This window comes from Poecile atricapillus, chromosome 4, assembly GCF_030490865.1.
Source record: "Poecile atricapillus isolate bPoeAtr1 chromosome 4, bPoeAtr1.hap1, whole genome shotgun sequence".
Taxonomy (NCBI): domain Eukaryota; kingdom Metazoa; phylum Chordata; class Aves; order Passeriformes; family Paridae; genus Poecile; species Poecile atricapillus.
In genome coordinates this window covers 34,127,034-34,142,985 of record NC_081252.1, presented here as the reverse complement: position 1 = coordinate 34,142,985, position 15,952 = coordinate 34,127,034, and the positions used below count along the sequence as shown (strand labels likewise).

The 15,952-nt window shown below is 39.1% G+C and overlaps 2 protein-coding genes across 2 annotated transcripts; one reads left to right on the top strand and one right to left on the bottom strand.

Moving 5' to 3' along the window:
- The first annotated feature begins 429 nt into the window (after window positions 1-429).
- On the top strand, window positions 430-7,021 carry FGA (fibrinogen alpha chain). The gene is made up of 6 exons (XM_058838114.1): window positions 430-587; window positions 2,394-2,522; window positions 3,197-3,380; window positions 3,671-3,816; window positions 4,730-5,795; window positions 6,157-7,021. The coding sequence occupies exons 1-6, from the start codon at window positions 537-539 to the stop codon at window positions 6,864-6,866; spliced, it is 2,286 nt and encodes a 761-aa protein (XP_058694097.1). The 5' UTR covers window positions 430-536; the 3' UTR covers window positions 6,867-7,021.
- Window positions 7,022-8,675: 1,654 nt separating this feature from the next.
- On the bottom strand, window positions 8,676-15,685 carry FGB (fibrinogen beta chain). The gene is made up of 8 exons (XM_058838113.1): window positions 15,528-15,685; window positions 13,729-13,932; window positions 12,792-12,975; window positions 11,984-12,211; window positions 11,271-11,384; window positions 10,615-10,737; window positions 10,134-10,419; window positions 8,676-9,268 (listed from the first exon to the last, which is right to left on the bottom strand). Exons 1-8 carry the CDS (start codon window positions 15,600-15,602, stop codon window positions 9,040-9,042), a joined length of 1,443 nt encoding a protein of 480 aa, XP_058694096.1. The 5' UTR covers window positions 15,603-15,685; the 3' UTR covers window positions 8,676-9,039.
- Between the last annotated feature and the right edge of the window lie 267 nt (window positions 15,686-15,952).

The window sequence follows — 15,952 nt, the reverse complement described above, 5'->3', positions numbered from 1 at the left end:
CAGCTTGTGATTTTTCACTAGACTTTTGTGTCTATCATAGAGTCAAAAATTGAGCTTTTTTGAGTTTGAGTGGGAGATTCTCTGTGGACCTCAGTATATTTTGTTCAACACCAACACGTAGGCAAAGCAATGACTTCCTTTTTCAAATATCAGCTCTTTGTTTATTAAGCTAAATGCCCATCACACTGACTGTGTGTCTTCCAGCAGGTAAGCATGCTGGATCCCACTAGTGCTGACATACATCTTCGTTGATTGTCCAGTTACAAGAAACAGTTTTAGACAGAATTTTTTCCTGGAATTCTTGGTGTTGCCCGCATGTTGGCGTTGAACAAACTTATCTGCAGCAAATAACACCAGAAACTTGTGCAAGAGGCCTTAAGTAATCACCAAAGGGGGAGGGGGGCATTTGGTGTGTTTTTTCTACAAACAGAAGGGAGCATAATGATTAATCTCAGCTTTGCATTCAGGTTTAAATTGCACCAAAAGACTGGCAAAGAGCATCCCCTTCGGTCATAGTTCTTGCTCTTCTCCTGAAGATGATACCTCTGAGGATCCTCTGTGTGTTCCTGTGCCTCAGCATAGCCTGGGTATGAATTTGCTTATTTGATTCTTTTTGTATCTTTCTGTTTTGAATAGTAAGCATTTATTTAATGTTCATTCATGAGATAGATAAATTTTGTCTATCACCAGCTTGCAAAATTCAGTGCATACACATATGCAGCAACTTAGTGTAACCACTTCACTGATAAAATTTCATCAGTATTTTTGGAGCATCCAGCTCTCCATAGTTTTGCTTAACTCAGTTTTGCTGAATCTGCCTGGCTTCAGGGACAGCAAAGCAAATCCATTAACATGAATGCAAACATTCATAGGTGATGCTCTAAGTCTTAAATATAACTGGCTGGATGCTAGTGGCTCCAGCCACTCAGGAATCTTCATGTTTATTGGGATGAATTGTGCTTTCCTTTGGACAGTATTTCAGCAGTGTTTTCTACTTACAAATGGCACGCTATACCTTTATTATGAAAGACATATCTATAAACAAGGATTCTTGTAGCAGCAACATCAGCTTAAACTAGAGCTAAATAGGAATCAAATTATTGATAAGGACGGAGATAAACATGATTTTCAGTTGTGCTAATATAACCTTTTTTTTTCTCATTGAAGACTAAGTCCATAATCTTATGTTATATTCTTTACATTTTTCTTTGTGACTGTTTTTTTTGGTTTTTTTTTTAAGAAAATGACTGTTTTAGCAAAAGACAGAAGTTATAAGAAGCAGTTGGGACAAAACAGAAGCAGTCATACTGGAGTTGTCAATGCCTAAAGGGCATTTTTGGATATATTTGCTACTTTTAAGAGCCACTTGGGCCAGATCAAATCATTAATTAATCCAACTACTGAATTTGAATCTGCTGATTTTAATAAAGACATTCCGGTTCCTCAGAGTGGTTCTGACCCTGGAGGCTAGAATTAGGTTCACTTTCTCAGCTTTAGAATTAATCATCAATCATTATAAGAAGTAGTCACTAGTATTTTCGAGCATTAATTATAATGTTTGAAAAGCACAAAAGGTGCACAGAGGATTCCAGTCAGACCTAATTTCATCTTAAACCCTAAGGCACAGCTTTCTTTAATGAAAAAACAAAAATTTAAAAAAAAACAAACCAAAAACTTTTACTAAGTGATACCATTTTAGGAATCCTTATCATGTTTTGGCCTGGAATTAGTTTGTATATATCAATTTCTCTTCTTAGGTTTGAAGAAAATCTCAACATATTTATTTCTCTACTTCCCATTAGCACAGTGAAACCCATCCATCAAAAAAATTGGTTTTTTTAATTGTGTTAGTGGCTTTTTTTCTCTTTTTGTCAGGCAGAATTGTGCTACAAGCTTCTAGTTAGCTACTGTGATTAAAATCAGAATCACTAATGGAAAAACTCATATATCTATAAGCTACTTTTGTGTAGACTGAAGATGGTAAAGTGACAGTAAGAATTTTAGAGTATTTCAGCTAATGGAAATCATATTTTTAAAGTATTTTATTTTACTTTCCCAGCAGTCTAATTTCAAGTTAATTTTATATTTGCACATAGGATGAAATATTTCTGTGGAATGATATTATCATAATATACCCAGAGCATCACTAGCCCTCTACATAAAAGCATTAATTTAAAGAGATGTAAAACTTTTTTCTGACAAAACAAACAAAACCATATCTTACAAGAAACGTTGGAATAAAATCCTTGCAGTGTTGGGTGTGATTCTTACTGGATGGCTGTGATTGCCACCCACCAGCTGAGTGCTTGAGTACATCAGCACTGTGTTTCTGCTCCCTCGACAGCTATTCACTTAACCTTGGTTTTTACTTTTCCCCTTTGTCCTCCTGGCAGGCACAGGATGGAGGGAGTACCTTTGAACAGGTGGGTGCAGGAGTGCGTGGTCCCAGGATCGTGGAGCACAAGTCCCCGTCCAGCTGCCAGTCTGAGAAGAGCTGGCCCTTCTGTGCAGATGACGACTGGGTGAGCCATCAGTACCGGGGTGAGAGTGGGATTCGTCTGTAGGGCACCCGTGGGCCTCAGCTGGATCAGCAGCTGGATCACTGCATCAGGTGCCACAGGCCAACATGAGGTTCAGCTGTAGGTAATGCTTCAGGTCAGGGCAGCCTGCACAGATCTCCTGTAGGAAACAAAGGCAGAAAGGAAAAAATGGAGACAAAAGAAACAGAAATCATATACGCTCACTAGTTAATTCTTAGGAAGTCAGATTACAAGGTGCTCAGTAGAAGTTTCATAATAATTGACTAGATGTCCTTGTATATAAACTATTAATTTCTCTCTTTCTTGCCTCTTGCATCTCAGTCCTTTCCTATGGTATATTTATTTGATGACTTCTTGGCAAATAGCTTAAGTCTGTCAGAACATTAAAGTTTTCTGAGAAAAACTTCGCTTAAAAATGCTGGCTTCTAACATCCTCCCTAACTGGATGACAGATTTCTTACAGCAGATCTTTAGGAAATATATATAAACAAAAAAATCTCACCCATGAGGGACAGAGGAGAGGGGAAACTAAAAGTTTACTTGTTCCTCACCTCACAGTTACAGAAGCTTTCTGAGGATGTGTTTTGTTGATTCCATTATACAAGATGTTTACTATTGAGGATTTTAGCACAACTATTTCCCTCTTTCAATTCTAGGGTACCAAATGTCCATCAGGATGCAGAATGCAAGGACTAATTGATGAAAAGGATCAGGAGCATAGTCAAAGAATAGACAGAATCAAGAAGCTGCTCTCAGATAATCAAAACAACTATAAGAAGTCCAATCAGATAATTGTGGAAACTGTAAAATCACTAAAACCAAACCTGGACAGTGCTCAGGGTGAGTATCCTGTGCCCAGTTTTATTATCCATTACTGAATTACTACTTTTTTGTGAATAAGCCATATGTCGTGAAAGTATGGGCTGCACTGCATATTATTATCAAGAAATGGAACAATCACAATAATAGACTCTTAACTAGTTAGCAGAAATTAATTTAATTTTAATCTGCTCAGTACTATGAGAAGTATGTTCTCAATTATGTGTTTAATTACCTATTTTAAAATATGATATATATTTAGGAAAGAAAAGCACATGGGCATAGCTGACTGTGAGGCATTTTTGTTTCAGAGCTTGATGAGACTTATGATCGCCTGTCAGGAGAACTCAGACGGAGAATTGTGACATTAAAGCAGAGAGTTGTCACTCAAGTGAACAGAATTAAAGCTCTGCAGAGCAGCATCCAGGAACAAGTGGTGGAGATGAAGCGCTTAGAGGTAGGTCTCTGCTTTGCACTTCCCATTCTTTCCAAGCCTTAGCTACAGAAAGGGGATCTGTCCTCTATGGTGAGCAGTGCTCCAACGGGGACGAAACATGGTACAACTCTCACAGGATCTGACTTGCTGGGACAAATCCCCAAATGAGTTGTTTTCTATCCATCCTGGTTTTCTACTTCTGCTCTGTAGGAACCAGCTGAGTTCCGTGAGTTCCTAGTCCCATCTGCTGTTTCTCTCTCAGGCTACAAGGATGCTCCATCTGCTGCTAACTGCTTCTGTATGAAGCGTTTCTCCTCCTGTAAGGAGTTGCTGAGTAGTTAGAAAGGGACATGCTCTGTCCATCCCCAGTGCTGCCCACAGCTAGGGCTGGCATTAAAACCTGTGTTCTCAGGTTACAGCCAGCTATTCTGATGGTAATGCAGGGAAAAGTCCTGGCACAAAGAGTGGTTTTGCTCAAAGGCTCATTTGGATTCCTAGAACAGAAATCCATAATTTGGATCATTTGAGGAAACAATGGTAACCTCAAGCTGTCAGACCTCACAGCAGGGCCATGACAGAATCTTCCCCTCTCTTTGGAGGGCCCATTTCTAACCCAATCCCCATGGACCAATTTTGCATCACCCTTTCCAAAACCAGGAAGACACCTCTAAATCCCAAAAATAAAGGAAGCAGAAATTGGGAACCTTCTACAATGTTCTTTTCCATGGAACTCGTGTGTATGATGCCATTGCACACATTGTATTTACAATGGAAATAGACCTATGACAACATCAAAAACAACCTTTGGAGAAGCTCAGCTGTAGGTGGGGGGTATTAGGGCAGCTCTCACCTTTCCCCTGTTCAGTAGAAGATATCCTTGCCTGAGAAAGTCAGGAAAGCTCCCTAACCAAACTGCTTCTCTCTGGTTATGCAGGTGGACATTGATATTAAGATACGAGCTTGCAAAGGAACCTGTGCTAGAAGTTTTGATTACAAGGTGGACAAAGAAAGCTATGACAACATCCAGAAGCAGCTTGCCCAAGCCAACTCCATCAACTTGAACCCAGAGCTTCAAACAATCCCCTTGAGCACACTGAAAATGAGACCACTTAAGGACTCTAGTGTTCCTGATCATTTTAAGCATAAGCCTCTGCCAGAAATGCAAGCTCTGAACATAATTAATGACATCAAGCAGATGGAAATGGTGTTAGAAAGACCAGAAACAGAGGCGAAACTCTCTCGAGGCGACAGCTCATATCACACAGCAGAATCAAGGGCAGATGAGCCTTCATACACCAGCAAATTAGCTAATCCTGCTCATAGGAGAGAAACCTCTAGTCTGGGAGACAAAACCTCCAGTGTTCGTAGATGCACCAAAACTACCACCAAAAAAATTGTTGCTGGGCCTGATGGCCCTAGAGAAGAAGTAGTTGAGAAAACAGTTTCTTCTGATGGCTCAGACTGCTCCTATTTACATGGAAATGTTGGAAGGGAAGGGAGCACCTATCATTTTAGTGGTGCAGATGCCTTGCACAAGCTAGAGACTGTATTCCCTGAGTTAGAGTCATTTTTTACCCCTGACTCTCCATCCACTGCTACTAAGCACGCTAGTGGATCTAGCAGCTTCACAACCAGCAGACACACTACTGGCACAGGCAGTAGCCACACAGGTACAGGAGTATCCAGTCATTCAGGGACTCATGGGGGAAAAGACAAATTTGGAGACTTAGGAGAGGAGGAGGAAGATGACTTTGGAAGACTTCAGCCATCTGGATTCCCATCTGGCAGTGCAAGTCACTCCAAGACCGTAGCAACCAGCTCTTCTAGTTTCAAGAACAAGGGAGGCTCTACTTTTGAAACCAAATCAGTAAAGATCCGTGAAATAAATGAGCGGCTAGGTGGGTTGGAACATGATCAGAGTGCAGAGGATACCCCAGACTTTCAGGCACGCAGCTTCAGACCATCAGGAGGGAGGCGAAGGACACCCAGCACTGGGAAAGGTAGTTATTGAGGTAGTGGAGCTGAACTCCATCCATAACCAAACTGGCACATTGATTTTAGATACTGTAGTACAACAGTGTAATGATTAAATGCAAGCACTGTGTCTGTTTGTTACCACCTCAGAAACAAAAGGGAAAATATTTCATTAATACTCGGGTGTTACATAGAAAATTCATGATTTAAGAAATATGTAAAGTTTTCTTTCCTGAATTCTTTTTAATGTTGCCTGTCACTATACCTAGCATAATCCAAGAAATGTCTAAGAATTTTGCTCTGAGCTATTGGTATTTGGATTCCTCTGAACCTTTTATTAAATTTTGCTGATAACTTCTGTCAAACCAGATCAACTTTTTTTTTTAGACTGTGATGATATCCGCCAGAAACACACTTCTGGTGCCAAAAGTGGCATTTTCAAAATCAAGCCAGCGGGATCCAATAAGGTTTTGTCAGTTTATTGCGACCAAGAGACCACTTTGGGAGGATGGCTATTGATCCAACAGAGAATGGATGGATCAGTGAATTTTAACCGGACCTGGCAAGACTACAAGAAAGGTTTCGGCAGTGTGGATGGCAGGGGGCAAGGAGAGTTTTGGCTGGGCAATGAAAACCTACATTTGCTGACACAGAATGATACTCTCCTTCGGGTAGAGTTAGAGGACTGGGAAGGAAATGCTGTGTTTGCAGAGTATCTCGTACAGGTAGGGTCTGAAGCTGAAGGGTACACCCTCACCGTGTCTTCCTACGAGGGCACTGCTGGGGATGCCCTGATCACAGGCTGGCTGGAAGAGGGCACCGAGTACACATCCCATGCCCAGATGAAGTTCAGCACCTTTGACCAGGACCAGGACCATTGGGAGGAGAACTGTGCTGAGATGTATGGGGGGGGATGGTGGTACAACAGCTGCCAGGCTGCCAACCTCAATGGCATTTACTACCTGGGGGGCCATTACGACCCCAGGTACAATGTCCCCTATGAGATCGAAAATGGCGTAGTCTGGCTGCCATTTAAAGCCTCTGACTATTCCCTAAAAACTGTTAGAATGAAAATCAGGCCCATAGAAACCCTGTAGAAAGACGAGCCTTTAATGCATGTTATGACTACAAGTTGAAAAGATTTTTTATATATGTATGTATGTACGTATGATGTACCTTTACCCACTGAATTTAAAGGCAACTGAGCACATTTGGAGATTAAAAAATAAACAATGATCAATTATCAACAAGACTTTTAAGATCTTATTTTTAAATGACAAGGAAATACTGATTTAAAACACCTTTTATATGAACTTTGTCTATGTCTTTGGCAGCTCACACCTTGACTTTGAGATAAAAATTTTTAATTTTAATTATTTATTTTGTTTTAGGAGTGTTAAAGAAGTAAAGATATTTAGAAGTATGTTCACAAGGAAATGCTGCCTCCACTGACATGGACTGTGAAAGTCTAACCAAGTTCAACATTCACACTCTCATTTCCATTTCAAGGGGAGCACAACAGCTCCGAGCAGTTGTGTCCGAGCAGTCAGCTCTCGGACAGAACCAAGGGTGGTGTGGGTTCTCACTTTTGTCACACACCTAACATGGAGTACACAAAGAATGCATGCATTTTAGGACTCACTTTTAAGAATCTCCTAAGCTTTGATTTTCTAAGTATGGACATAGATCTTCCATCCCACTGATGAATCATAGCTCACCATGCATACTTGTAGCTTCAAAATAAAACAACTCCGTGATAACTCATCAAAATGCAACTCCCAAAATAGGCTATTATTTTCTAGTAACCACTAAAAGGTCACTCTAACCAGAACAAGTAAGTTGAGGAGCCATCTGAATGTTTCTCAGCACATGTGCCAAGCAAGAATTCTTCTAAGGGTAAGGGGTTTAAATCAGCTTGCTGACAGTGTGTGGTAAGGATCTTCTAGAAAAAGCTGGCTGCATGGAATATCAGTTATATTGGTCACACAATTACAGAAGACCACATTGTATTTACCTTTATACCTTATGGCATAAAATTACACAAGCATTTGCACTGTTTAATATTTCTGTGCTTCTAGAAAGAAGCATGAACAAACTTCCTCACCTCTAATCTCACTGATGTGTTGCATGCCATTTAACAAGATCATCAAATACTGGAAAGCAGCTCATTTTAGCCTTTTTTTCAGTGCTTCTCAAATACAGCCACTCTGTAACCTTTTCAGAAAAATTGCTGAAGAGTAAAGACATCTTTACACTTAAATGTGAGGAGGTGTCTGTGCTTTTGGAAAAGAGGTTTCCACTCGCACATTATGTTTTTGTTCCTTAGCCTCAGTGGAAGCTTGCCTGTGTGGATGCTGAACATTTGTGATCCTTTAGTGAGAAGCTGCCACTATGTCTCCTTCTTGTCCTCGTGGGCTTCATAGATTAAATAAACACTAAAGTTTTCAGGTAGGATCCATCCACCCTTAGTGATCTTTGCAGAGGAAGGCATCTACAAAGCCCTTTGAGAGATGTTCATCCTTTCTACCAGGGTTGGGAAGTCTTGTCTTTGTCTGCTCAAAGGGAGCATAGACTGCTGGGTTTGATGAAATACTCAACTTCCACTACTCTGTGACTGGAGACATTGATTACTCTAGTCCCATGATAGGGATTTTGTGAAAAACACATATGTGTGAAAGCAAGTATGTCCCAGAACAGGACATATTTTATACAGAAACAGGATTTGAGCTAAGGGTCGAGTGACCTATTCATTTGTTCAATATTCTTTTCACTTTTATTCCATCTCAGCTTGTTACACAGGTAGTTACTTTTATAATATAAAAGAAAATAACTGTCTCTTATTTAGTGGAATGTGCTTCTTTCTCCCCAGATTATGCATAAATACTTAAGAATAATATGAAGAATACTTTAGTTTTAAGACTTTATTAACTTTTAGAAAACATTTAGAAACAATCCTCTCTCTCTTTAAAAGAGATACAAAAGACCTTTGTAAAAGAGTGAAACAAGTTGGTTTTATTTTATCAGTGTTATTCTATAATAGTTAATTCTGTCTTGTGCACAAATGAAAAATGAAAAAAAATACACTTGTGAGTTATTTTCATCAGGCAGATTTAGATTTACATTTGACACAGCTTTTCACTTTAGGTCACAATATGGTTGTACGTACAATTTGGTTCTGGTATGTAAAGATAAGACTGAGTACCATGCTAAAAAGATAACCATGTACAAATACTAAAAGAAAATCCCTGATTCTGTACATTATTATAACGATTACTGTGGAAAGTATGGCCGGATTTTCATGCTCATCTTCTTCATTGAATACCATGACCCTTTCCAGTTCATCCATACGACACCATCGTCTGTCCCATGTTTTGCCATGTCCCAGCTGTAGGTCCCTCCCCAGTAGTATCTGCCATTGGGGTTGGCTGAGTGGCAGCGGTTGTACCACCATCCACCACCATCTTGTTTGGAGCACTGTTTGCTTGGATCTAAAGTTAACCTGATGAAGGGGGAAAAAAAAAGGTGTAGAGAGTGACATCTGTAATATAGGCTAACAGATCAACAGAGTACATATACTGTAATAACCAAATAAATTTAAATAAATGTAAGTCCTCTCCGAACTTTCTATAAAGGATTGACCATCACAAGTGTGTACTACCTGGTGCATTCAGAAAGTAAAGCAGCTAAGAAAAACAAATCAAATTTTAGTTGCACCTCTTTGGGAATGTCATTTTAGTTTACTGATTGATAACTATGGTTATGTGCAGTTCATAATGATAATTAAAATATCAATGAAATTTAAAGAGAGAAAGCAATGAGAAATGTATGTCTTCTCCAACCTAAATAATTCCTTTATTCATGAATATGCAATCAGGTATTAAGCACAGATTAGAGATACTAAGTCCTCTATTATGTACTTTACAACTGGGCTCCTGTCTTCTGAGTAGTCAGAACATTGCTTTTTAAATGGACGTGCTACCTGCCTCTTTCTTCAGGACCTATTATATTTTACTGGAGTGAGTACCAATATTCCTATTTAGCGTCCTCAGCACTGCTGCTGTCAGTCTCTGACCATGAACAGACTGCATCCAGATTTGCTGCTTTTTCTTTGGTAAGTCATTCATGGAATCAATAAAATTCAGCATGCTTGCTTCTGACTTGGTTGTGGATTGTCACTAACCTAATATATACTTCTTCCTGTCCTTGGCTATGCCAAGAGAACTGCATAGACATTTAGCTGGTAACTTCACAGGATATAACATATTTTGACGTACTACGAAATGCTATGAAAACTAACGGCAAATTACAGAACTGTTCTATATTCAGCTCTGTTTTTATTTTAAATGGCTAGTGCAAGTACATACCATCCATCATTGTCTCTGTCATAAGTACTGAAGTACATGCCATTGTGAATTGTCATTGTCCTGTTTTCTCCATGCAATTGGGAAGCTCCATCCATCAGCGCGTTGCCTGCAGTGCCTTTGTAGTTACTAACTGAAAGCTGATACTTGTTTCCTTCATTCTGTATGGTGAAACCTCCATAATGAGCCGATACTTTATCACCATTCCAGTCCTCCATTTCAATTAAAACTTCAGTGGGCCCTATTTTGGTAAGCTGGCTGATCTTGTCATTTCCAAGCCAATATTCACCTGAGAAGCAACAAGTGAGATCTCTGTGAAACAGACTTCACAATATATTTCAAGTATTCACAATATACTTTATTATTTGCCTATAGGTCTGCTGGAGCACATTACTTAATTTTGAAAAAATCTAAGAGCCTCAAAAAATAGGAGAAAATGGTTTCAGTAAGAACAGCTCTTTGCATTTTACGCTCAGTGCTTTACCTGGTGTATCACAGTAGTTCTTCCCTCCACTCTTTGCAACATTTCCAAATCCTCTTTTATACTGATCCCATACTCTTCCAAAATTAACACTGCCGTCCTGGCGGTTCTGAATCAAAGTCCAGCCTGCAGGAGCAAGAGTATTTAGATTAAATTACCAGTACAAAAGGAGCATTAAACATTAAGATACAGTCTTTTTAACTTCACTTCAGGACCAGAAGAGCATAGGGCTTCCTTGCAGCAAGTTCTTCACTGCTTTTGAGCTCAGCTTTGCCCCTTTTGCTCACACTTAAGTAGAACCTTGCTTCATAAGGAAAGGTGGAAAAAGCAGAACTTGAAGGAAAGCCCTGGTCTTTTGTCAAGTGCTTTGGAGAAGGGTAAGAAATGAGCCAGGTTGTCCTGGTCTGACCACCTAAGCACCATCCATGATGGTAACATACATACACAATTTATTTCCAGTTTCACAATAGAAGTATCCTATTCTCCATCAGCAGATGACCTCAACAAGACTTCCCTGAATGAGTCAATCAGATTTAATTATCAAGTAATTACAAAAGGCATAATTTCATATTTCTTTGTATAAAATATAAATTACTAATATGATTTATTGGTAGCATTGATAAACTAATATTATAACAACATAGCTATTTCACACTAACCTCCATTATCTGTTTCCATGTCACAGTATACTCTGTATGGCTTGACGAAAGGATCTGGCTGGATGAGATACATTTCAGATGTCTCGCCTCCCTTTCTGATGATATCCTCACATTCTGCAAGAATAAAACAGAAACTATTACTGAAAGATCTGTGAACTTCAACAGTCTTCTTATCTTTTGGTTTGCTGTTATACAGGGACAGTTTTAAATATCTGTAGATAGTATTTTACTTTCATCCTGATTTCTGTAATACATCAAGTGAAAGAATCATGGAAGAAAGAATACTGCACTGTGCAGCTTTTCCAAAGAGGAATTTCTGAAACTTCAAACTAAGTGATACAACACTGTGTACCTTACAGTGACTTCTTGAACGAGACAAGCTTGTGAAAGAAGCTTTCAAAGAAGCTTTTTCCTTGACTGAAAAAAAATCAAGAGTACAACTATGATAGTCACATAAGTATCACCCCTACCCTACAAAAACCCTGAAGCATGTATTTCTCTAAAATGCTACTGGATCATTTACGAAGACTGATAGTGGATAGATCTTTGGTCTGACCAGTATAGTGATCCAGAAAAGAATTTTATTTTTTTTATCTAGAATCACTTTCCATCTTTCCTAATACCCTAATCAATTGTACAGGCTTGAGATTCATCCATCAGTTTGAACAGTGACATAAATGGGAGAAAAGATGCCATTATAGCTGAATGAGTACCTTTGCCTGAAACCACAGGAATATTGCAGGAAACCGTACACGGGGAACGGCAGTAGTCCACCTGAGTTGCAATGGCATTTTCCAGTTTTTGTATCTTTTTATGTAAAGAATCCACAACTGCACGAAGAACCCTGAGGCTGGATGGGATGTTATTGTCCAGGTTATCCTTTATATAATTATAGTGCAATTCTACTTCTGCGTTGTACTGAGAAAGTAAATCATCATTGTCTAGAAAAGCATAGGGATGAAAAGCAGATTAGTTTTCAACGTATTTCCCAGCTAGGAAATGATGAAGAGCAATTTGTAAGTACAATTTGAGATGCCACTAGGAAGGAAGGCAGGAAGGGCATTTCTTTTCCTTACTTTTCTACAGTGTGCAAAAACTATGCAGATACTCTCAGGAAAGTGGTACATGTGTACTGTTGTTTCTTTTCTAGCTAATAGATTTACCAGTGGTGCTTTACTCTGCCTAAAAGCAGTAATTCCCTTCTTTCTGGGGAGCTATGGTGTCAATCCAGAGGCTGGTCATAAATGGATTGGATGGACATATGAAAACAGGTAAGGGGAACACGTGAATGATGTATGTTTAGAGACCTCATATGAATCTTGGGTTAATATGAGATCCATTCCTTTGCCTCTCTCAAAGGATGTTTTTTAAGATTTAAGAGGTCACAGTCACAGAACCCTGCTTTGCTAGATATTCCATGGTACTCTTAATTTTTTTAAGAAGTCTCACTAACAAGTAACTGTAGGAATGCCAATAAAACTGCAATACCATTTACACTCATAGTTCATAGAAATAGCATACCTTTTCTTTGTTTTTGCCTCTTTACCAGTTTATCTTCTAGAATGGTCACATATTCATAGAAAGTTGAGGAGGTCTCTGAAAGTGTGTTCACTTTAACTTTTAGATCATTAATAACTGCTTTCACATTTTTTTCCTGTTTTAACAGTGTAGTTCGCAGCTCACATCCAGTTGGACACATCACTCCCTTAAAGAAAGAAGGAAAAAGGGCTGTGAATAAAAGCAAACAAGTTCTAGTCCCATCAGTGAACAAGCATACCTTTGAACACAGCAAACAGTTTGTAATGGGAGAATGGGAATTTCAGAATCTAAATAAACTTTAACAAACATCATTTGTTGGCAACTTCCACACTCAAACTTGTGCTCAGTCACTAAGATGCCTCTCAGCATTGTTACAGCTTGCGTTTTCCAGCAGGGATCATGGCAGAGACAGTGTGATAGACTGCTGCAAGGCAGCAAAGGGTGTGCTGGATGTCATCATGTTGGTATGCTGTCCCATAAGAGCTGCAGCAATGACTGAGGGTAGACTAGACCTACATTTTGAAACTAATTTTAAGAACGACATGGGAGGTTGGGGTTTTTTTTGGTCCCTAGGGTTCCTTAAGATTTCCTGAAACTGAATCCAGCACTTCTGTAGAGGTTTTTCCTGTCCTTAATAGTCAACTGTGCAAAGCCAGATGGAAGGTACAGTCTAACCCACAGACACTTCCTTTCCTGGTTTATGGTTCAACTCTCATCTCCCCATCTTTGCTGTTGGCTGACTATGCCACCAATCCTATGGCCTCATTACCCTTCTGAATGCAGTCCTAGAAAACCCAAGCAAAGTGAGGAAAAGCTGGACTGCTTTAAATGAATGACCGTCCTTTATTTGGCAAGGAAAACTCTGGTGTTGGGTGTACTAGAGGGAAAGGACAGTATGTCTCAACAGCCAGACACCTACCAGCTCCTCCAGCGCATGCTTGCAGCCTCCAGCATCAGGATAGACGGTCCGTTCCTTCTTGTCCACCGTCTTCCCCCGCTTTGGGGGCCGGGGCCGGTATCCAGCCCCACTGATGGGAGGTGCCACAGCTGGGAGTGTGGGCACCATTTCACGCCTTTTGTCCACAGGTCGGTGGCCCCGAACGTCCAGCACAGGGCTGTCATCCTGCATAGCCAAGGGGAGATGAAACTCTCTGAACCTGGGACTGCTATTGCAAAACAGGGTGCACAGGGCAGAGGCATCCATTCAGCACTCTCTAGTATTTTAAACAGCAAGTAAGACCAGGGAATGGAATGAAAAAGCCATAATGGAAATATTATAATGACATTACATAAAAGTAATTGCTATCCCCTCTCTTGTAGGAATAGTCACTCTTCATATCTAGATATAGATACACTAAAAAGTCTTGAAAAAACTTAAAAAGTCTTTAAAGAAAACAAAGTAAAACAAAAGTTCAGTAGCCAATTTTGACCAAGGAATAAATCTTATATAGTTCAGAGCTGCTAAGCACCATGAAACTTGCAAGTAGTAGACTACAAAAAAAAAGTAATTAGACATCCTTGGGGCTAAGAAGCATATTCAGGAGCACTTTTTCATTGTTCCAGTTTTTTATTGGGCTCCAGGAATATTTGTCAGGTCTCAGAAAATCAGGCCACAGTCAAACACATCATTAGGTCTCAGGCCACATACAAGCTGTTAACTGGTGAAATTGGGAAAACCATTAAATAATATCTCTCAGATTAGGTTTGTAGAGGTCTCTCTGATGCACACATTCCCCAAAACCTGCCAGAAAGGGCCAAGTCTAAGAGGCTGAGCAAGGAAAACAGGCCTGGTCCCTAAGCATATTTTCAAACAAAACCATTTGAATTAATAGTTGTTTGAGCTACTGAATCAAAACCTACAGCCATTTCTAATCCCACTCAGATTTAGCTCCAAATAACAAACATTTGAAAGGATCCAGCATCAGAGGCTTCATGTAGTTTTAAAAATAAGCAGCATACAAATTACAGAATTACTGAAAATGATTTAACATGTTAGTGTTAAATCATACATCATCATAACTACATTGACATGGTAGTCGACGTGCACACACACATGCTTAGATTGCCAGAAAGTCTGACACCAGACCAGTTTAACTTTTACAAGGATTTTCAAACTATAAAAAAGTGTACCAAAATTCTAAATTGTTTCCAAAAAATAATTTTACTTATACAAATATATTAATATATTAATATACTAAAACATTATTTTATATTTATTCTCATTGCTTTTCCTTCTGTTTAGCAATTGTTACCTCTTAATTTCCAATGTTAAGCTGTATGACCTGGTAGTTTGTTTGGTTTTGGGTTTTTTAATGTCTACTGACTATCCAGAAAAGTTTCTACTATCTTTGAGATAGGATATGATTAATTACACATTTCTACTCCTTTATACCTAATACTAATTGTCTGTAACATCATATGTCAACATTGCTACATTAGTGTCCTTAAATTATTCAGCTAAATAACTAATCTTACCATCAAACATTCTTCATTCCCTACAGAAAAAGAAACAGGAAGAAAATATCTCCAAACTCAGCAAATAAGCGGAAATATTTTAAATATTTTAAATATTTAAATATTTCAAGCAGGAAAAGAACATGCACTGATTATCTTTTCCCACAACTTCTAATTTAGCTAATTTACATAAGCTGAGTAAGGCATGCATGCAATTAAATTAATTATTAATGACTAATTATTAATCAATATCAGTATTACAACCTCTTCGTCATAGTCAAGAGATCCCTGGGACTGAACAGAGGAAACACAGAGCAGGAGCAACAGGATAAGTTTCATGGTGCTGGCTTGCTTGAGCAGCTCAGTGGTCTTCTCTTTTCATCAGCTCTGACAGGGAGAGGTCTCCTCTGTTCTTTTATATGTATGCAACAGCACTAATTTCCAGCTTCACAGTGATAGGATCAACCCTTCTGAGCAATCAGAGTTTCTCTGTTAATATTCAACTCTTCACTCTGTGCCTGAACACATCAGTTGTTGAGCAATTCCTCTGGACAGTTCTTATCTCTGTGTCCCAGAGACCTCTGTTGATGCTGGCATCGAATACATGTTCAGATCCTTAAAAGTACCTCCTGCTCAGATTACACAAGGTTACCATTTTCTCAAAAATCACAAGTGTTTTAAAACAGCTG